The sequence below is a fragment of the Lutra lutra genome, chromosome 15, assembly GCF_902655055.1.
Source record: "Lutra lutra chromosome 15, mLutLut1.2, whole genome shotgun sequence".
In the NCBI taxonomy this organism is placed as follows: Eukaryota; Metazoa; Chordata; class Mammalia; order Carnivora; family Mustelidae; genus Lutra; species Lutra lutra.
The window spans coordinates 65,390,298-65,410,161 of NC_062292.1; the positions used below are offsets into that span (position 1 = coordinate 65,390,298).

The 19,864-nt window shown below is 61.7% G+C and overlaps 1 protein-coding gene across 2 annotated transcripts; it reads left to right on the top strand.

Moving 5' to 3' along the window:
* Nucleotides 1-1,898: 1,898 nt before the first annotated feature.
* Nucleotides 1,899-18,736, top strand: IGSF9 (immunoglobulin superfamily member 9). 2 transcript variants are annotated; one of them, XM_047704596.1, is made up of 21 exons: nt 1,899-1,991; nt 3,897-4,183; nt 4,416-4,604; nt 8,787-8,939; nt 9,612-9,772; nt 10,009-10,126; nt 11,545-11,686; nt 11,771-11,916; nt 12,011-12,153; nt 13,301-13,441; nt 13,947-14,063; nt 14,243-14,393; nt 14,611-14,734; nt 14,985-15,160; nt 15,465-15,715; nt 15,881-15,965; nt 16,057-16,233; nt 16,451-16,493; nt 16,834-17,679; nt 17,931-18,058; nt 18,261-18,736. In XM_047704596.1, exons 2-21 carry the CDS (start codon nt 4,126-4,128, stop codon nt 18,440-18,442), a joined length of 3,531 nt encoding a protein of 1,176 aa, XP_047560552.1. In that variant the 5' UTR covers nt 1,899-1,991; nt 3,897-4,125; the 3' UTR covers nt 18,443-18,736. The 2 variants fall into 2 exon arrangements, with proteins under 2 accessions (XP_047560552.1, XP_047560553.1); XM_047704597.1 differs by lacking the exons at nt 1,899-1,991; nt 3,897-4,183; nt 4,416-4,604; nt 8,787-8,939 and adding an exon at nt 9,274-9,449.
* Nucleotides 18,737-19,864: the final 1,128 nt, after the last annotated feature.

Consider the following 19,864-nt stretch of genomic DNA (forward strand, 5'->3'; position numbering starts at 1 on the left):
CGGGGCTAGGTTCCTGTTCTTGCCCAAAAGCCCACAAGATACTTCAGAATCAGAGCAAAATGACAATAATAATACAATCCACAAAATAAGGATTCGGGGGGAAAATGACCAGACCATCAACTTTCTAAAAATGGGAAGTTATTTTAAATCCCAAGATCACAAAAAGTTATTTTACAACCAAATGAAATTAGCTCTTCCTCAAGAAAACCCTGGAAACAGGGGCGCCTGGGTGGTTCAGTCAGTTGTCTGTCTGTCTTTGGCTCAGGTCGTGATCCCAGGGCCTGGGATCAAGTCCCGCACTGGGCTCTCTGCTCGGCAGGGAACCTGCTTCTCCTTCTTCCTCTGCTTGTTCCCTCTTTGTGTGCTCTCTCTGTCAAATAAATAAACAAAATTAAGAAAAATAGAAAGAAAACATTGGAAACAGCAGATACGAACTCTTGGATCAGAGGGGGAGGGAAATCTTCTCTGCTGGCTAGTGAGGGACCACGGGGTAGAGAAGGCTGGGTGCGGACATCTGTTTGAAGCCCTCTCCTGGCTTTCACACGGCGTCCACTAACCTGTGCTCTGAGTGGCCTCATGAAGTCTGGTACCTTGTAAAGGAATGTGGAAAGCTGTCACCTGGAGAGACTCCGCCAGAAGGGTGGTGGGAAATAACACACCACCTCTCCTGCCTCCTCTCCTCCTCCCTCTCCTCTGGCCACATTTTCCTCTCAGGCTGTCGCAAGGAGCCCGATGTTTACACCTGGAAGAACTTTCTAGCAGTCTGTCCCTAAGGATGGAACGGATTAGTGGGAGGATGGCGAGCTTCCTGGCCCAGGATGTGGGCCCGTGGGGCCAGAGACCACCTGGAAGGAGAATGTGGCTGGGGTCCTGGTGGGAGTGGTTCAGTGTGTCCTGCAGGGTCTCTTCTGGTAGACCTGGAGGCCATGAATCCACGAATGGGATGCGTGGAAGGCTCCATGGGAGTCACGGAGTTCAGATTGGGGGGGAAGCAGTGAACGCGAAGGACCTGCACAGGTATGGCTGCTTAAGCCTGCTGGAGAAGGCATGTTGACCCTAGATCCCTAAGGGGCCCCCCAGGTCACCAAGGAGAAAGCTCTGAGGGGCAGCAGTGCCAGACATCTTTTGGCCTGAAGTCTCTAACGAGGTGGGTTTCACGAAGTCCAGGCTGGGAGTGCGCTCAGCCCTGCGCTGATCGGGATGGGAAGTCTGGGGCAAGTCCTAGTTTTCTCATGAGTCAAAGCAGAGCCATGCCTCCTCCCCAGGTTCTTGGCCCAGGGGACCTAAGGGCTGCAAAGCCCGTAGTCCAGGGTCTGGCCCCCTGCAGAGTTCAGGAGGCGATCTTTCCATGCGCCTGTCCGGATGCCTCCCGTCCTGCCCGCCCCCCTCTCCCCGGGACTGTTTCGCGGGGTCGCGGGCGCTGCGAGCTGCCGCGGGGGCGACCTGGCAGCCTCGGCCCGGGCGCACGGTCCCCTGGGCACCCTGTGGGAGGCGCCGGGGCAGGAGCTGGGAGCTCGCCAGCGCAGACAGGTATTTCCAGTCGGGCCGGAGCAGAAGCGGGTGGGTGGCGGTGGGGGTGGGGCGGGGGAGGCGAGCCCGGGCCCCACCCCCCACCGCGCGGGTCCCCCGGGGGTCCTGTTCCCGGCCGAGCGCGGACGGCGGGGCTCGCGGGCGGCTGGCTCGGGACAGGGGCGGGCCGGCTCCGGTCGGCCGGGGCCTGGGTCCTGGCGGCGGCTGCCCCGGGTGGCGCCCGGCGCGCGGAGCTCCGCCAGGGGGCGGCCCGAGCCCGCGGCCACGCGTCCCGCGCCACCGAAACTACAACTCCCAGGCCGCTCGGGGGTCGCGGCCGCCCCGCCCCGCCGGTCGGCCCCCTCGGCAGCGGGCGGGGCGCGGCGGTCTCCAGGGCGACGCGGGCGCTGGGGCGCCGGGCGGGAGGCGGGCCCGCCCCCTATTGTGTGGCTGCGGGAGCCGGGCCGCGCGGCGCCGGGCAGGTGAGGGCGGGGGCGCGCCGGGGGCAGGGACGGCCGCCCGCGGGGCTCGGGAGTCCGGGGGGCGCGGAGCCCGCGGGAGCGCTGGGGCGCCGTGGGATTCTCTGGGGAGCAGAACTAGAGTTCTGGGGAGTGAAGTGGGCTTTTTGGTGGGCGGGTGGGGGGGTTCCCCGAGACCCGGAGGCGTCTGGAGGTAACGCGCGCGCGCGCGTGTGGGTGTGTGGGTGTGTGCGCGCGTCTGTGCAGGGGGTGGGTCCGGGGGTTCCGAAAGGGGGAGTTCTGGGTCCCGAGCGGGCGAAGGAGCGGGGAACTGGGGGGGAAGCATCAGAAGAGTATTGTGGGCTGAGGCTGGAGAATATGGGGAGGGAGATTCCAGGGCAGAGGATGGGAGAAGGGGGTGGTGGTGTGGATCCTGGAGGAGACAGGAGGGGAGTTCTTTGAAGCGCGGAGAACCTGGTGCAGTTGGAGATCAGGGGTGGAAGATGGGTACTGGGGGCGGGGGGGGGGTACGGTGAGAAGTAGGGATAGCTGGAATTGGAACACTTGGTGGGGAGACCCGACAGGTGAGGACGTGGTTGGGGAGTGGGTGGGCAGAGGAGTAGGAAGATGTAGGAAAACAGAGGAATTCGGGGGAAACCCGGGAGGGAACTGGGGTTCCTATCCACTTGGAAAATGATCTGTCAGGGAAGAATGGGAGAGCTGGCTGGGGGCAGGGGGAAGCAAGCGGAATGTTTGCTGGTGAGTTGTCGGGCCGCTGGCTGCTAAGTAGAAGCCCGGGTCAGGCTGCGGGGCGTGGAAAACATTTTACAACCAGTCCAGAAGTGGGAGGCCAAGAGTGGGGTGGAGGCCACAGTGCGAGCCTGGTTGGCTTTCTGGGGCCCACGGCAGCCGTGCCCCTGACCCTAGCCCGCTGTGATTACCCTAGATGCTCTGGGGCTGGGGCCGCTCTACCCAGGGCTCACTCTGTACACCCTAAGGACTCGCAGGCTCTCTGGCTTCTCTTGGGTCTGGCCTCTAGGGTTGGGGAAGGGAAAGCCTGGCAAACCCTGGGCCCCAAGGACAGTGAATGGGGAGCCCTGGGGTGAGGCACCTGGGTCAGGGCCGAGGGCTGCCTGGCAGCATCACAGAGGGAAAGGTGCCAACCGGAGGGAAAGTTGCCAGCGGCCTGCCAGGGGACCTGCCCAGACCTGGAGGATGCTGGGGGCGGGAGCCTTCCACCAGGTTGGGGAGGCCGCCCCTCCTCTCCCAGTGCCTGACTCACTTGCTGCCCGAGCCGTGTTGGGAGGCCGAGTGGAGAGAAAGGTGTAAGGTCTCCAGTTTCCAGGGTTCACAGAGGCTGGGGGAATGGGCAAGGAATCGTGCGTGGGGGTTCCCTGGGAGCCGCTTTGTGTGATTCTGATACAGGTTTTGCCCTTCACTGGCTCCGTGCCCCTGAGCAAGCCTGTCTGGGATCCCGGGGGTCCCTGCTTGTCACTGTGGGGTGTAAGCCTTGCGATCTTGTTACTAGCCTCAGGGCTAAGGAAGGAGAACAGAGGAGGCTGAGCCGTGGGGCCTCTTCCTCTCCCATTTTCCTGACATCTTTTTCCAAGTGGATAGGAGCCCCAGTTCCCTCCCAGCTCAGCCTCCTGAGCACTTACGGAACCCCTGGTTTCCCTGGAATTCCTCTGTCTTCCTTAAGATCTTCCCACTACTGTGCCCCACCCTCCCTGTGCCCTCACCTGTCGGGTCTCCCCACCCAGTGCTCCCTGGCCCTTCCAGAGCTCCCACCCTGGCCCTGGAGGGCCCTGATTCCCCAGGGCTACAGGATCTCTGGTCTCTGGGCCCCTCCCCTACTTATCTTCTCTCCTCTCTCTTCCTTTGCTCTCGTCCTGGCCTTTCTCTAACTGTGGGGTTTCTTCCGGTCCCAAGGATTGGCCAACTCTGTGTGTTGCTGTGCATTTTGCGTTTAAGTCTGGTGCTCCGGGAGCGACTTCAGCAGGTGTTATGTGAGCCAAACCCAGATCATTCAGAAGAGTGAGCGCTGAAAGCTGCCACCCACTCAGAGGGCGCTGTGGGGCTTGCTGGGCTGTGGACACCCCCAGGCCCCTCCGCCTGGGCCCCCGTGGATAGGAGGGGCCAGGCACGCAGGCCGTGGGCTATGGTTTGGTGCCTCGGTGTGACCATCCTCAGCCTGATCATCAGCCAGGGGGCTGACGGTGAGCCGGACTCCCAGGGCTCAGGTGCTCCCCGCTGGCCTTGGTGTGGGGAGCAGTCCCCGGGGAGGGGAGCAGGGGCCGGGGGGGGGTGGTGGTGGTAGGGCGGGTCCTGGAGATGTTGCAGAGTCTCTCAGTCACTTCGCCAAGCCCGGGGGAGCCCTCAGAGCTACCGAGGAGCGCCCTCTCCCAGCCCTGACCAGGGTCCCTGCTGTGGGCCTGCCCCACCTCACAGGTCGAGGGAAGCCTGAGGTGGTGTCCGTGGTGGGCCGAGAGGGCGAGACTGCAGTGCTGGGCTGTGACCTGCTGCCCCCCGCCGGCCGCCCACCCCTGCATGTCATTGAGTGGCTGCGTTTTGGATTCCTGCTTCCCATCTTCATCCAGTTCGGCCTCTACTCTCCCCGCATCGACCCTGATTACGTGGGTAAGACTGGTCCTCATGTGGGAAGTTGGGAGGTGCTACCAACACACCAAGGACGGTGGGTGGGGGGCGGTGGAGGTCAGGACTTCTCTACTGCTCTGCCTCCCCCTCCCCCACTGTCTCAAATGCCGCTTAGGAGGTTCAAGGCCTCTGTGGGGTGGGCGGATGGGCAGCAGGGTGGGTGGGTCTGTGACTCGCCTGCTGCTCCAGTGGGGGCCCAGTCTGGTCTGAGTACAGAAGACGTGTGCGTGCGTCTGGTGGGGGGCTGGCCAGGGCCAGGTTCTCTAAAGATTAGGGAATGAATGGGGCCAGGCCGAGTTCCTGCTTCTGGTGGCTCCTGTCAGGATTTCCACTAGTACATTGGCCTCCCAGGGGCCTCCTTCTCCGCCTTCTGCACCCCTGCCCCCTCGCTGGCTCCCTCAGAGGGCTTGGCTTCCTTCTAATCCCAGATGGATCCTTAATCTGAGCGGTTTCCTGAAGGCCTCAGAGAGCAGTGTGTGGGAGGGCCCAAGGTGGGGGCTGGGGCTCCCCGGTTAGACCGTCTTCCTGCCTTTCTCTGCCTGGGGGGATCCGGGAAAGGCCACCTGGGCAGACGTTGGTGGGGGAAGAGACCCCCACCTTTTCCCTCTTGAGTTTGAATCCCGAGATCGGCCCTGGGATTGGCTGAGGTCTTCCTGAGGGGCAGGCTGAGCTCCGACAGGTGCTGCTGAAGGAAGAGTTTTTCAAACTGGGGACAGTTGTTGGCAAACAGCCTGGTGGGAGCGTGTGTGTCTCCACAGGCCCTGTGAGGGCTGAGGACAGCAGGCCCCAGCGAGGACAGTGGGGGGAAACGGCCGTACCCACCAGCCCTCCCTCCCTGCCTCTGTGGGGTCTGGCAGGCAGGAGGGGTTTGGGCCCCGGGGCTGAGGCTGGGCTGTTAGAGAGAGTTCCCCGGGGGAGGACGGGGCAGGTGCGGGTGGGGCTGTGGAGGGAGAGGGCTTTTCCTGGGGGCTGTGCAACTGTCCTTCCCGCCCTCCGCCCTGCTTTGGGATCCCTTGGGCCGACAAGCCACTGTGTGGCTGGCAACTTTGTGACCCGTGGGTTTCCGTTTTGTTGCTCCTTGGAGCTGCAAGGACTGGGAGAAGTCACCACCAGGGCTCTTCCTACCCTGCCCTTTCTGTCCACCCCTGCCCCTCGTCTGGAGCTCCTGGCCTGGCCTGCGCTGGTCTGGGGAGTCAGGGCCCTGGGGGGAGGCCCCCGTGCCCATTAACTCTCTTACTGCCTCCCAGTGTGGAAGGGGCCTCTCTTCCTTTGTGTAGGGGACTCGGGACTGTGGTTGCTAGGCAACAGGAGGTGGAGGTTGCTAAGGACAATGGTGTCCTGTCATAAGCTCTCTGGGCAAGTGAAGGAGAGATGGTCCGGGACTGTGTGTGAGGCCGGTGGCCTAGAGTGTGGGAGGGACTGTGCCCGAGACCAAAGCAGCCCCTCTTGGAGTACTCCAGAACCCATCTGGCGGAGTCGCCGGGCTTTACAGACTAGCACAGAGTAGGGGAGAGCAGTACGGACCAGGTTGGGGCTGCATCCAGGAGGAAGGCAGTGACTGTCCATCCAGCGCCCAGCACGGAGCCTGTGCCGGGCGCCTTTGTGGTCCCGGTGTCCAGAGGGATGGCAGCCTCGGATTACTCACGCTACGCCCCCTCGCCGGGGGCGGGGTTGTCTCAGACCTACCATTCTAATCCATGAAACAGTTCTGGTCTTTGACTTTCATGGCGTCTTTCTTGGGGGTTTGAAGGTAGCCCGTGTGGCAGGGAGGCACGGGTTTTCTCTCTGCCCTGAGCTGTGGGGTTCAAAGTAGTTCTCTCCTTCTGTTCAGAACCCCCGCTCTCTCCTGTCATCTCCCCTTGCTACCCTCCGGTGGTCTCTGAAAGTGCTCGGTAGTCTTCTCGCTTGGCGGTCGTTGGACTGTCCGGACACACCAAACACCATTTCTTGAACTGTGTGTATGTGAACTTGTACATGTACGTGAGTGTGGGTTCTCTGCCTTCCAAGAGCTGGAGAGCAGATTCTGTGTCTCCTGCTCCCTTTACACACCCCTGCATGCGGGAGGTCTAGAGCCCACCAGGCTCCGGCCCTTCCGGTCCTTTCCTCTAAGTGAAATCTTGGGAGGATTAAATATGGTGCTGGTGGTCCAGGTTCAGGGCTCAGTCTCCCTTTTCTCTTCTTCCTCCCTTGTAGAACTCGAGGGTCACCATCGTGAAAAGTTGCTATCCTATGGCACTTAGGAGAGGCCGCACACTGGCGTCTGCGGGGCTCTGTGGCCAGGCCAGTTAGGGTGCCGGAGGAATCCCAGAGCAGGGTGGAGGGTGTGATTATGTTAAATATTTACCTGCAAAGTGTAGGCTTATCTCCTGGGTGGGGAATTCAACTCCCAGCCTGTGAAGCAGGTCCCCACCCGGAGAGTCCAGACCTCTGGACCTCATCCTCAGAAGAAAAAAGCCCTGGCCTTACTAAGATCACCACCCCAGCCTGAATGCGATCATACTCCTCTTCCCTGACAACACTAGGGGCACTGCAGGCTTCATTTATATTTTGGAAACATCACCCTGGAGGTAGAAGGGAAGCAGACGCACAGCGTCAGAATTTCTGGTATTAGAACGGCCGATTAGGGGCAATGTCTGGTCCGTGGGTGCAGGCCGGTGTGAGAGGACTTGTCTTAAGAGTGGCAGTGGTGGGGCGCCTGGGTGGCTCAGTGGGTTAAGCCGCTGCCTTTGGCTCAGGTCATGATCTCAGAGTCCTGGGATCGAGCCCCGCATTGGGCTCTCTGCTCAGCAGGGAGCCTGCTTCCTCCTCTCTCTCTGCCTGCCTCTCTGCCTGCTTGTGATCTCTCTGTCAAATAAATAGATAAAATCTTTAAAAAAAAAAAAAAAAAGAGTGGCAGTGGTTTTGTGTAACCCCAAAGATTGAGAAAGTCTCATCCATCCCTATCAAAGGCCAAGGTGTGGCTGATGCATGCGACAGAAGATGGGCTCGAGGCAGGGAGACGAGCTGGTGGGCCGTGGAGGAATGCAGGGGAGAGGTGCTACGGGACCACACCAAGGCGAGGTTCCTGGAGAAGAAACAGATACCGAGGAGGCAGAATTTCGAAGATGTACTGAAAATGCAGGTGTGGGAGGTAACCGACAGGAGTTAAGGTGGTCCCAGGTTTCTGTTAGGGCAGCTTGGTGCGTGCTGGGGCTGGCCATTGCTCGGGCTGGAGGAGAGGATGTGTAACCAGGCAAGAGGCAGGATCAAGTTCAAGTCCAGCTTCTGATTTCAAATCTTGTGCTTGTTCGTTTGTTCAACAGTATGTGAGCCCAGTGTTCCCCACACCCCACCTGGCCAGGTTTGCCTTCCCTCTCTTACAGGTGACACTGAAGTCAGCTGACTTGTCCAAGGGAGTCTCTCTGGCTCCCGAGTGCAGGCCTCAGGGACACCCGAGGCTGTGTGGGGAGGGTGCTGAGGGATCTGCGGGGGTGGCATCCGTCTGAACCTGCTGGTGTGCCAGATGCCAACTGAGGGTGCACCGGGGTGTCTGCCTGGGCTGTGGCTCTGTGGCTTTGTGGAGCTCCACATGGCCAGCCAGCGGGGGTGGGGGGCCCAGGGGCATAGGGGGATGGGGTGAAGAGGCTGCTGACCTTGCTGCCTGGCTGGGCTGGACTCTGGCCACCCTAAGGCGCTTAGGCCGTTGATAATAGCCCTGGGGGATTAGGGGCTTTGGGAGGCGAGACCTGGGTCCCTGCTCAGGCCCCAAACACTGCTGAGGTTTCCAGGGACTGTCCTCTGGCAGGAGGAGTACTCGGGGAGCCAGACCTTGCCCCTATAAAGAGCTGTGGGGTGGGATAGGTCCTGTAAGAGTCACAGGGAGACTAAGTGTGGCTCTTAACCCCCCACCCCCGTCCCCCAACGGCCTTTGCAGCCCCTGCAGTTCAGGAGAGTGTGTTGTCCACCTGCTGCCGCTCGGGGTTCTCTTGGTCTAGACAGGGTCGCAGCTGCTGAAAGGCAGGGGTGATCCAGGGCTGAGTGGAGGGACCTGCCCTCAGTGACCCAGCCCCACCTGTGTCTCTCTGGGCCGGGCCCCACTTGATCAGGGTAACTGGAGGAGACTGGGCCCATTCTTGAGCTCTGAGAACCACCAGTGTGACCAGGGCTTTGGGGCTCCTCTCCCAGGGCGAGTCCGGCTGCAGAAAGGGGCATCTCTCCAGATTGAGGGGCTCCGAGTGGAAGACCAGGGCTGGTACGAGTGCCGCGTGCTCTTCCTGGACCAGCACAGCCCTGAGGACGACTCTGCTAACGGCTCCTGGGTGCACCTCACGGTCAATTGTATGAAGCCGGGAGCAGGTGGTGGCGAAGGGAGGAGAGCAGCATGATGGGGGCCTGTGGCTGGGGGGGGCAGGGGTTCCCGTGCCCCACCCTTGTTGACACCCCTTGTTTGCTGGCTCACTGTCTGCATCTCCCCCGCCCCACGCTGGCGCTTCCTCTTCTTCAGGCGGGGTCCCAGCTGCCTGTGAGGCCCTGTTGGAACTTGAGTCTTACCTGTTCCTGCTGCTCTGGCGGGGAGGGGGGGACGCGACGGGGGCTGTGGGGTCCCGAATGACACATAGCTCACGACATACTCAGCGAGTTTTTTTTTCCCCAAACACCTTTTAACGCAGCACCTCATGAACTCTCTCAGCCCCTAGAAGGGAGGGAAGTCCTAATTGTTCCCATTTCTCTGTGGAGACTGGATGATGCCACTGATGAGGGGCAAAGCGGGTCTCCTGGAGCAGCGTCAGAGGCCACTGGCTCTCCCGCAGCCCCCAGCCGTGTGCAGCCCCGTGGCCAGCTCTACAGGCCAGTGTGGGGATAGGCTGACACATTCCTCACTGGGCCCAGAGGGCGGCAGACAGGGTGGTCCTGGCCTGGTGGGCTGAGGGCTGCAGCCCTGACCTGCCTTCCTGGCCCTCGGACACTGCTCTGTGGACTGATATCTGGCACCCCCATGCCTCTCTGCAGCGTCCCCTCAGTTCCTGGAGACGCCTCCCCAGGTGCTGGAAGTTCGGGAACTCGAGTCTGTGACCCTGCGTTGTGTGGCCCGGGGCAGCCCGCAGCCTCATGTGACCTGGAAGCTCCGAGGACAGGACCTTGGCCAGGGCCAGGGCCAGGGTCAGGTGCAAGTGAGTACTGGGGCTGGGCAAGGAGGGTAGATAGAGCGAGGGAGGCAGGTGGAGGCCTGGGAGGGGGGCTGGAGGACCGGGCAAAGGCCATGCTCCCACAGGAGGGGCTGTGTGTTGGCTTCCTGAGCCCGGTGTGCTGCCTCCCTCTGCCGGCCAGCCTCGGGAGTGCAGGGTCGGAGGCCAGTGGGAGGGCAGGGGGAGGCACAGGGGACCCTCCTCATCCCCTCCTACCCTAGGTGCAGAATGGGACGCTGTGGATCCGACGGGTGGAGCGAGGCAGCTCCGGAGTCTACACCTGCCAAGCCTCCAGCACTGAGGGCAGCACCTCCCACGCCACCCAGCTGCTGGTGCTAGGTGCTCTCGGGGGAGGGCCATGACCTGCAGCTGGGGTGCACACAGAAGAAATGGGGAGGGGTGTGTGGAGAGAGAGGGAGCTCCCAGTTCAGGCTGGTCCTCCAAAACCAGCATCTTAATTTTATAAAGGATCAGTGAATGGACAAGTAGACATTTAGTGCCCAGCAGTGTAGTGTGTGACCCCCCCGATGCCCAGTTTCCTCGTCTACATATAAGGAGGTTCATATTTGCATCTTAGCACTATTACAAGAACTTAACCGAGCACAGTGATCAGCACTTAGTAATTCCTGTCCAAGCCCCTTTGAGGAAAGTGAGCAACGGGGCCTGGACTCTGCCTGCCATGCCTCCTCCGCAGGGAAGTCGGAGGAACCAGCGTCCTGTTGCTCTCCTTGGTCCTGAGGGCGGGCGTACCTGGAACTGCTAGGGGCCAAGTCCACCAGTGGCGGGAAGGCCCGGATGAGGCTTGCCTGCCCTGTTAACCTGGGGCAGCTCTCCTCACTTTTCTGCCTCTGAGCCTCCATTTCCTCATCTGTGGAGGGGAGACAGTAACTCCTCCCACAGAAGGCACTTGTGAGGACTTGTGAAGAGTCGTGCGGTGACGTGCTTATGGGAGCGGCTGGCGTGCCGGTGGTGTTCTCTATGCTAGCTTGGATCATTACCTCTTAGGACTGACCACTGGCACAGCAGAGCCCAGGGAGGGGCGAGGGCGGTGGAGCAGCCCACCAGACTGCGTGGCCTGGCCCGACTCCGTGGGAAAAGCGTTCCAGATGGTGTTCGGAGCAAAGGCAGGGCAGTGGGAATGAGGCGCAGAGCCGGCTGCCCCTAGTGACCTGAGTCTGTAACGTTGGCCAGGCTGGGAGCTGTTGGATCATGAGGCCCCATGAGGCTAGATCAAGAAATTTGAGCTTAACGTGGTAGGAGCCAGGAGCTGTTGTGAGTTCTGGGGCAGAAGTGTCCTGGGGCCAAAGGGAGGCATTTCTACATGAATGGCTTTCGGAGGGGCAGAGAGGGGGAGCCGGGGTCAGAGGTTGCCGCAGTACCCTGGGGTAAGGTACTGGGTATCCGCAGTAGGGTAAGACACACAGAGGTGACTTCAGGTGGGACAGATGAGGGATGTAAAGGGTAAATAGGCAAATAATAAAACCGATTTCCCAACCCCACGCACACACACAGCTTCTAGGCCGGGGAATCTGGGTGAACGGTGGTGTTCCTGGAGGGAAGGGGAGCTGGTCTGGGGGAGAGAAGGAACTTTTTTCACGTACAGGGTCAGAGCCCGTTTCGGCTCCCCGAGGCCCTGTAGCAGCCCCTTCTGTATTCCAGAAGGCAGATCCGGAAGAACTGCTGAAGGGACCTCAGGGTTCTGGGCAGACTGACCTCAGGGGCTGATGCCCCTCCCTCCCCTTGTGCTCCCCCAACAGGTCCCCCAGTCATCGTGGTACCCCCCAGGAACAGTTCGGTCAATGCCTCCCAGGATGTTTCCCTGGCCTGCCGGGCTGAGGCGTACCCCACTAACCTCACCTACAGCTGGTTCCAGGACAGCACCAACGTGTTCCACATCAGGTGGGGCTTGGGGGTGGGTGAGGGGCCGGTAGGCAGACTTCGAGGAACAAGCCTGGAACCCGGCCCACACATGCCATCTTGCAGACGGCTGCAGCCCCGCGTGCGGATCCTGGTGGACGGGAGTCTGCGACTGCAGGCCGCCCAGCCTGATGACGCGGGCCGCTACACCTGCGTGGCCAGCAACGGCCTCCCGCGCCCGCCCTCGGCCTCTGCCTACCTCACAGTGCTCTGTAAGCCTGACCCCGTTCCCTCCCCAGTCTGCTCCCCTCCCCTGGGCCGGGCTGAGCTCCTGCCCTCTAACCTCCCACTGCTCCCCTCCACCAGACCCAGCCCGGGTGACAGCGATGCCTCCGGAGACACCCCTGCCTGTGGGCATGCGGGGGGTGATCCAGTGCCCGGTCCGGGCTAACCCCCCACTGCTCTTTGTCAGCTGGACCAAGGATGGGCAGGCCCTGCAGCTGGATAAGGTAGGGGCCTCGGCCCCAGGGGAAGGAAGGGCTCAGCTTGGTGTTCTCCTAGTCAGAGTAGCTGGGCTGGAGGGAGCTCCACTGAATTCAGGTCGGTGGCTGGGGTACACTTCTTCCCCGGGGCTGTGTGGGGTGTTTGGGGAACAGGAATGCCACAACTGTCCTTAAGAGCACAGCCGGAGGGGCTAGGGCAGCACACACGCTGGAAGGCTGGGGCTGGTTGAGGAGAGCTCAGCAGCGGCTTCTGGGACTTTGGTGATGGGCCTTGGGGATGCACAGACATTCCAAGCGGAAGCCAGGGCCCTGGGGCAGGGAACCGTGCAGTGTGTGTAGGGTATGGTGAACCCCAGAGTCGGGGCGGGGGGCTGGTGGGAGTCCCAGTGCCTGTGGGGACGTGATGCTACCGAGAAAGCTCAAGGGATAGGTTGGGGCCAGAAGGAAGCTCTGTGGATACCGAGTGACTGTTCCATTGTTCCCTGGCAATCTTCGCAAAGGGAATACAACCCATGGAGGGCTGCCCCCGTGTCTTTGGATCCCAGGGTCCCCGGGGCTTCTGCAATTAGGACTCAGTACATTTTTGTTGAATGTTACCAAAAAAGCCCGTGAAGTTGTCTGAGCAGAGGTGTGACAGCTTCGGAGCTCTGAGCAGGAGCTGAGTCCGTCAGTGAGTGGAGGACAGAGTGGATGCAGGGACAGGGGTTCAGAGGCTGTTGAGACGGTCCAGGGGAGAGGTGAGGAGGTCATGGCAGTGGACGGGCTTGACGCCTAGACAAAGGCCTTCCCAGAGGACAGAGCTGGTGAGCATTCGGATGGGGGAGTGAGGAGTCTGGGGTTAGTAGGGACAGTGGGGCCCTTAACAAAGAAATAGGGAAGGAAAGCAGGGAAAGGAAGGGATTTGGGATGGAAAATGCTGACTTTCATCGTGGAGTGATGGGAAGACAGGTGGGGGACACCCCGGCAGGCAGGGAGCCCCCTACCAGGGCTCAGCTCCAGGGGTGCCCCTGGGGAAGATAAGTGAAGGACCAGTTCAGAGAGAGATCAGGCCTGGAGGAGGAATCCTCTGTAGGGAGGCGGCTTTCTCCTCCCTCTCCCACCCCTGCCCTGCTGCTGGGACTGGTGGCCATCTCCTCTCTCCTCTCCCCTCCAGCTCCCTGGCTGGTCCCAGGGCCCGGAGGGCTCACTGATCATTGCCCTGGGGAATGAGGACGCTCTGGGAGAATACTCCTGCACGCCCTACAACAGTCTTGGTACCGCTGGGCCCTCCCCGGTGACCCGCGTGCTGCTCAAGGTGAGCCTGTGGACGGGCAGGCGCACCGGGCCAGGTGGCTGAGGATGCACCCTGGCCTTGATGCTGGAGGACCAGGGGGTGGGGCAGTCATGCGTGGGGAGGGGCTTCCCGTCTTTCCCATGGTGGGCACAGCCGTAGCTGTCAGGCACCACCCCAGAGGTTTCTGCAGAGATGGTGCTGGGGAGGTCGGATGGAAGGCCCGCACACCCCCAAAGTAAGGTACCCCGTCGGGCCAACTTACTAACCTTGGCCTCTCTGGAGAAGGAGTGGGCAGCAGAAGGGAGGGTGAAAGGGCGTTCTGTGGAGGTGTATACATCCCCGGAGAGGCTTCCCAGCGCCCCAGTCCTTGTGCAGTCCCCCAATTCCCTGCAGCCCCTCCAGGGAGCAGAGACTACAGGGAGGGAGATGGGGCCTGAGAATGGAATATGACTGGAGACCCAGAGAGGGGAGTGGCCCTTAGCTAGCAGGGTGAGAGGCCCCTCCCGATGCCAGATCTGGCTTGCAGGCTCCCCCAGCTTTTCTAGAACGGCCCAAGGAAGAATATTTTCAAGAAGTAGGGCGGGAGCTACTCATCCCCTGCTCTGCTCAAGGAGACCCCCCTCCTGCTATCTCTTGGGCCAAGGTAAGGCTCCTGAGTCTGCTCTGCCTGGGCTCCCGCCCACTACACCCCTGCCTCTCCTTGCCCTGCTCATCCAGTGGGAAGGAGGGGGCCCTTCAGGGCCCGGGCGGGGGAGGACACTGGAGCTGCCCTCAGTGAGGGGTGGCTGCGTGTGTCCTCAGGGCTGACCAGTGGTTCTGTAGGTAGGCCGAGGGCTGCAGGCCCAGGCCCAGGTGGACAACAGCAGCAGCCTCATCCTGCGGCCACTGACCAAGGAGGCCCATGGGCGCTGGGAGTGCACCGCCAGCAATGCTGTGGCCCGAGTGGCCACCTCCACACATGTCTATGTGCTGGGTTAGTGGCTGGAGGGCCGGCCAGGAGCTGGAGGAAACTGTGTGGGACAGGAGACGGGGGCGGGAGAGGGGGATTATTTTTGGAAGTCTACATGGGTTGGGGAGGGGAGGGGATGCCTGGGATGATACACAGAGGTGAGAGGCCCTGGGACTCCCCTTAGTTCTTCACCTTCCCCAGAGCCCTGACCATCGTCCCTCCCTCAATTCCCCCTCCCCAGGCACCAGCCCTCACGTTGTCACCAATGTGTCCGTGGTGCCTTTGCCCAAGGGTGCCAATGTCTCCTGGGAGCCTGGCTTTGATGGCGGCTATCTGCAGAGGTTCAGTGTCTGGTATACCCCGCTGTAAGTGACCTACCCCTGCCATTCCTGTCTGCCCCCCTAACCCCCATTCTGTCAGACCCTCTGCCCTTTCCCCCACCCCTCCAGTCCAGCCCTGCCCGAAATCTGCCCTATTTCCTGGGGATCTTAGGTGTTCAGGCCCCGTGTCTTGAGACCCTGGATGGCTGAGAAGGGACAGGTCGGATCTCTATGCTCCAAAAGCTTCCTGGGCCTCCTAGTTCACGAGGTTTCCTCATTTCCTCATGTCCTCCAGGGCCAAGCGTCCTGACCGAACCCACCATGACTGGGTGTCCCTGGCAGTGCCTGTGGGGGCTGCTTACCTCCTCGTGCCGGGGCTGCAGCCCCAAACCCAGTACCAGTTCAGCGTCCTAGCACAGAACAAGCTGGGGAGTGGGCCCTTCAGCGAGATCGTCTTGTCTGCCCCAGAAGGTGAGAAGCCTCTGCCCCGGGAGAGCAGCCAACCGGGTGGGAAAGGACTGGTAGGGAGAACCCGGACATGTGACCACCTGGGTGGGAGGGGACAGAGGTGCTGGGCAGCTGCTTGGGGTCTGCAGAGGTTTGTGGAACATGATTCAGGCTTGTCTTCGGGGCTCTGGGAGAATGGGCCCGGAGGTGGGGGCAAGGGTGGTGGTGAGAGGTGGGTTGGAGGGGCGTGTGGTGGAAGGGGCAGGGGATAGGGGAAGGGCACTGGGAGCCTAACCCTATCTCCGTCATGCCTCTCTGTCCTATTCAGGGCTTCCCACCACACCGGCGGCTCCCAGGCTTCCGCCTACTGAGATGCCTCAGCTCCTCTCACCTCCCCGAGGCCTGGTGGCAGTGAGGACACCCCGGGGGGTGCTCCTGCATTGGGATCCCCCAGAACTGGTCCCTGAGACGCTGGACGGCTATGTCCTGGAGGGACGGCAAGGCTCCCAAGGCTGGGAGGTGCTGGACCGCGTCGCGGCAGGCACGGAAACGCAGCTGCTGGTGCCAGGGCTCATCAAGGTGTGTGGGAGGCAGGCACGGGGACAGTCCTCCCCTCGGCTGTTCCGGGCCCAGCTCCAGCCCAGGCCTCAGCCTCCCACCCTAACCTCCCAACTGCAGTCTTTCTGAATGGGGCTGCAGTGGGGGGAGCTGGGCCCTGACTCCTTCCTGGACCCCCACCCCCAGGACGTACTGTACGAGTTCCGGCTCGTGGCCCTGGCCGGTAGCTATGTCAGCGATCCCAGCAACACGGCCAACGTCTCCACTTCCGGTGAGAAGCCGGCGGGAGGGCAGGGCGCTGGGCCTGGGGGCTCCGAGCCTACGGTCGCGGGCACCGACATTCCCCTCGTGGCCCCGCCCAGGCCTGGAAGTCTACCCCTCGCGCACACAGCTGCCTGGCCTCCTGCCCCAGCCGGTCCTGGCCGGCGTGGTGGGCGGGGTCTGCTTCCTGGGCGTGGCTGTCCTCGTGAGCATCCTGGCCGCCTGCCTGACCAACCGGCGCAGGGCAGCCCGTCGCCGCCGCAAGCGCCTCCGCCAAGGTAGGCCCCGCCCTCGCTAAGCCCCGCCTACGGGGGAATGGAAGCCCCTCCCCGCCGCCGCCCCGCCCCGCCGCTGGTGGGGCCAGGTGCGTCCTGTCCGCCAGCACAGTCCCGGGGCGGGAGGGGTTGCGGGCGGGCGATGGTTGAGGCTCAGCGCCTGGGGCCCTGGAGGCCCTGAGTTTTGCCGGTGTCCCCTCTGGTTCTCCTGCCCGAACAGATGCGCCTCTTATCTTCTCTCCTCCCGGGAAGTCAGCTCCACAGTAAGTCCCTCCACCTCTGCAGCCTCCTCCTGCCTGCCCTCTGCGCCCACTATCTCGGTTTCTGGGGTGGTGCTGTGGGGCGGGGTGGGAGGGGCGGAACGGAAGTGGGAACGGGGTGAGGGTGGGAGTGCGGAGGCCCCGGCTTGGGGCCTGTCCACTGCTGCCTATGCCTTCCCGCCGCCGCTCCACCACGGGGGGGTCCTCGTTTCCCTTACTCTCCCCAGCTCCGCTCTGTGGTACACCAAACCTCTCAAGGCCCGAGGCTGGTTCCTGGGGGGAGGAGGGGGTTGGCCGGGGATAGGACGCCTGCCACAGAGCCTGATCTCCTGTCCTTCCCCAGCTCTGCCCCGGGCTCAGGCAGCCCTGATAGCGTGGCGAAGCTGAAGCTCCAGGGTTCCCCAGTCCCCAGCCTGCGCCAGAGTCTACTCTGGGGGGAGCCTGCTGGCCCCCCCAGCCCCCCTCCGGATCCTCCGCCTAGTCGGGGGCCCTTACCCCTGGAGCCCATCTCTCGGGGACCAGATGGCCGCTTTGTGATGGGACCCAATGTGGGAACCCCTGAAGAAAGGTCAGGCTCTGAACGAGCTGAATCTCGGACCCCGGCCCAGTGCCAGGCCAGGTCCTATGACTGCAGCAGCAGCAGCCCCAGCGGGCAGCCCCAGCCACTCTGCATTGCAGACATCAGCCCCGTGGGGCCCCCTCCCGCAGCACCACCTAGTCCTCGGCCTGCTCCGGGACCCTTGCTCCAGTACCTGAGCCTGCCCTTCTTCCGGGAGATGAACGTGGACGGGGACTGGCCCCCTTTTGAGGAGCCCGCGCCTGCTCCACCCCCAGATTACATGGATACCCGGCCCTGCCCCACCTCCTCTCTCCTTCATCCCCTGGACCCCGACACTGTGTCCCCCGGGGCTGCGATGGGGGCCGGGGCCGCCCCAGAGCCCCTGTACACAGCACTGGCTGACTGGACGCTGAGGGACCGGCTGCTGCCAGGCCTCCTCCCTGCCGCCCCTCGGGGCAGCCTCACCAGCCAGAGCAGCGGGCGGGGCAGTGCCTCGTTCCTTCGGCCCCCCTCTACAGCCCCCTCTGCAGGAGGCAGCTACCTCAGCCCTGCTCCCGGAGACACCAGCAGCTGGGCCAGTGGCCCTGAGAGGTGGCCCCGGAGGGAGCATGTGGTGACAGTCAGCAAGAGGTGAGGACAGTCTCTGTCCATCCCTGTCCTGGCTCCCGTTCCTGCCCAGACTTCCCCTAATGCTCTGTGCCTTCAGGCTCCACTCCCACCCTGGGACCAGGAAAACTTTTTCCCTGTTAGAAGCTTTGGCTGAGGTCCCAAGGATCTGCAGGGAATGCATGGCCCCACCTCAGCTTGGGGACTCTGGGTTGGGGCTTTTGTGGTCACCCTCCAAACTCCACCCAGTGCTGGACATTTGTCCCTTTTAACAGGAGGAACACGTCTGTGGATGAGAACTACGAGTGGGACTCAGAATTCCCTGGGGACATGGAACTGCTGGAGACTCTGCACCTGGGCTTGGCTGGCCCTCGGCCCCGACCTGAAGCTGAGCCAGAGCTAGGTGTGTGAGCCCTCAGAGGGGTAGTGTGGCCCCACTGTTCCCCGTCTCCCCACTCTGTTCCCCATCTGGGCCCCATTGCCCCCATGCCCCAGGCTTGCTGTTCCTGTTCCCGTGGCTCATCTGCACTGGCAGGACCCGGGGGCTTCATGGGGCCAGTGACCCTTAGACCTCTCCCTCCCCTTGTTCTGGTCTCCCCTTGCAGATGTGAAGACTCCGGTGGAGGGCAGCCTCCCTAGCATGGCCCGTGTTCCAGGCCCGGAGGCTCGGTGCGCTGCCCTCCGGGAGGAGTTCCTGGCTTTCCGGCGCCGCAGAGATGCCACTAGGGCCCGGTTACCAGTGTACAGACAGCCAGTCCCACATCCTGAACAGGCCACCCTGCTGTGAAAGCTGGGTGAAGATGCACAGACTGGGCAGAGGAGGGTCCACGGAGACCCAGCTCCAGCCTGGAGCACAGCCCGGCCTGCCCCTTTGGTGCTCAGACATAGCCCTGATGGTGGGTTGGGAGGGCTTGGCAGGAGATGTCTGTGCTGGGCCCCTAGAGCCTGGGGACTGGAACAGGGATCTTAGGTCTGCCCGTGTGTGTGTGTGTGTGTGTGTGCCTGCCTGCGCGGTGATAATGATGGTATTTGTGGTGTGGGTGAGGTTTTTTACATGTGAATAAAGAAATTCTGAAAAATGTTTGTGTATCTTCTGCCTTTGAATCTGAGAGAGAGGTAGAAAAATCCCTGAACCCTGAAAAAGGAGGAGACTCTTCCTGAATGAACAGAAGTGTATTCAGCATATCTTTGCAGAAAGCATTTATTGGGTGCCTACTGAGGCCAGCTACTAAAGACAGCCATTGAGTTAGACGCTAAGAAAACAAAGCTCGTTAGGTTAAGCCTTTGCCCTTGGCGAGTTCTTTCCAGTCCGAGAAGCTGGCAGAGAAACAGTTACAGTGTGATGTGATAAGTTCTGTGATAAAGCTATGTGTTGCGTATTGTGGCTGCACAAAGGAAGGGGTCAACAATGAGTGTTTATACCATGTACTGGGACAGTGCTACCTCCGGCTGGGAGATCCTCCTGGAGTGGGAGTGATAGCAGTAGTGAGGGGCTGAGCCCCCACTGTGTGCCAGGCACGGCTCTAAGCTCCTTACACACATCATTTTCCACCACTCAGAGGGAGGAACCATTCTTGGCTCCATTTTCTAGAATGGGGAACGGAAGCGTGGAGGCTGTAGGAATTTGTCCAAAGGTCACACAGCGGGTATGGAGTAGGGCAGGTCAGAAGTTGGTCAAGGGAGGGAAAGCATCCCAGGCAGAAGGCACAGAGGAGTGAAAAACACCTGGTTTCCCAAGGGCTCACTTAACAGTGGGTTATAACATTGAGGCAGGGATGGAGCAGTGGAGGGAGGACACTGGTGGTTGATGTCCTTGGAAACCAGGCTAAACAGTTTCAACCAAACAGGAAGGTCCCCACTGTTGGATGTAGGCAGGGACTCTACCGGAGGGGAAGAGAAACTTCCATAGAAGCCTGGAGAGGGGCGCTCCTTCAACCCTTAAACTATGCTCCCCTCCACCCTCAGACACAGAACTGCCAGGCTCCTCCCCTGAGGCCTCCTCTTATGATCCCTGGGGTCCCTCCAGGATTAAGACATGCCAGGTCAGAGAGGAGGAACCGGAGGAGAGAGAAATCAGATTCCAACCCTGGGTCCCAAGGCAAAGAATGACCTCACTGTGGGTTCCTGCCCAGGCCTGAAGAAGGCGGAGAGCAGGAGTACTGTCCTGGCCTGCAGCCCCAGTACTGTCACACCCTAGTCACCTGGGGGA

What these genes read in the sequence shown, in the direction of transcription:
- IGSF9 (XM_047704596.1), top strand. Translation starts at nt 4,126, where the DNA reads ATGGTTTGGTGCCTCGGTGTGACCATCCTCAGCCTGATCATCAGCCAG. An exon ending in CATCAGCCAGGGGGCTGACG is followed by an intron (nt 4,184 to 4,415) that starts GTGAGCCGGACT and finishes CCCACCTCACAG; the next exon opens with GTCGAGGGAAGCCTGAGGTG. An exon ending in GGCCAACGTCTCCACTTCCG is followed by an intron (nt 15,966 to 16,056) that starts GTGAGAAGCCGG and finishes GGCCCCGCCCAG; the next exon opens with GCCTGGAAGTCTACCCCTCG.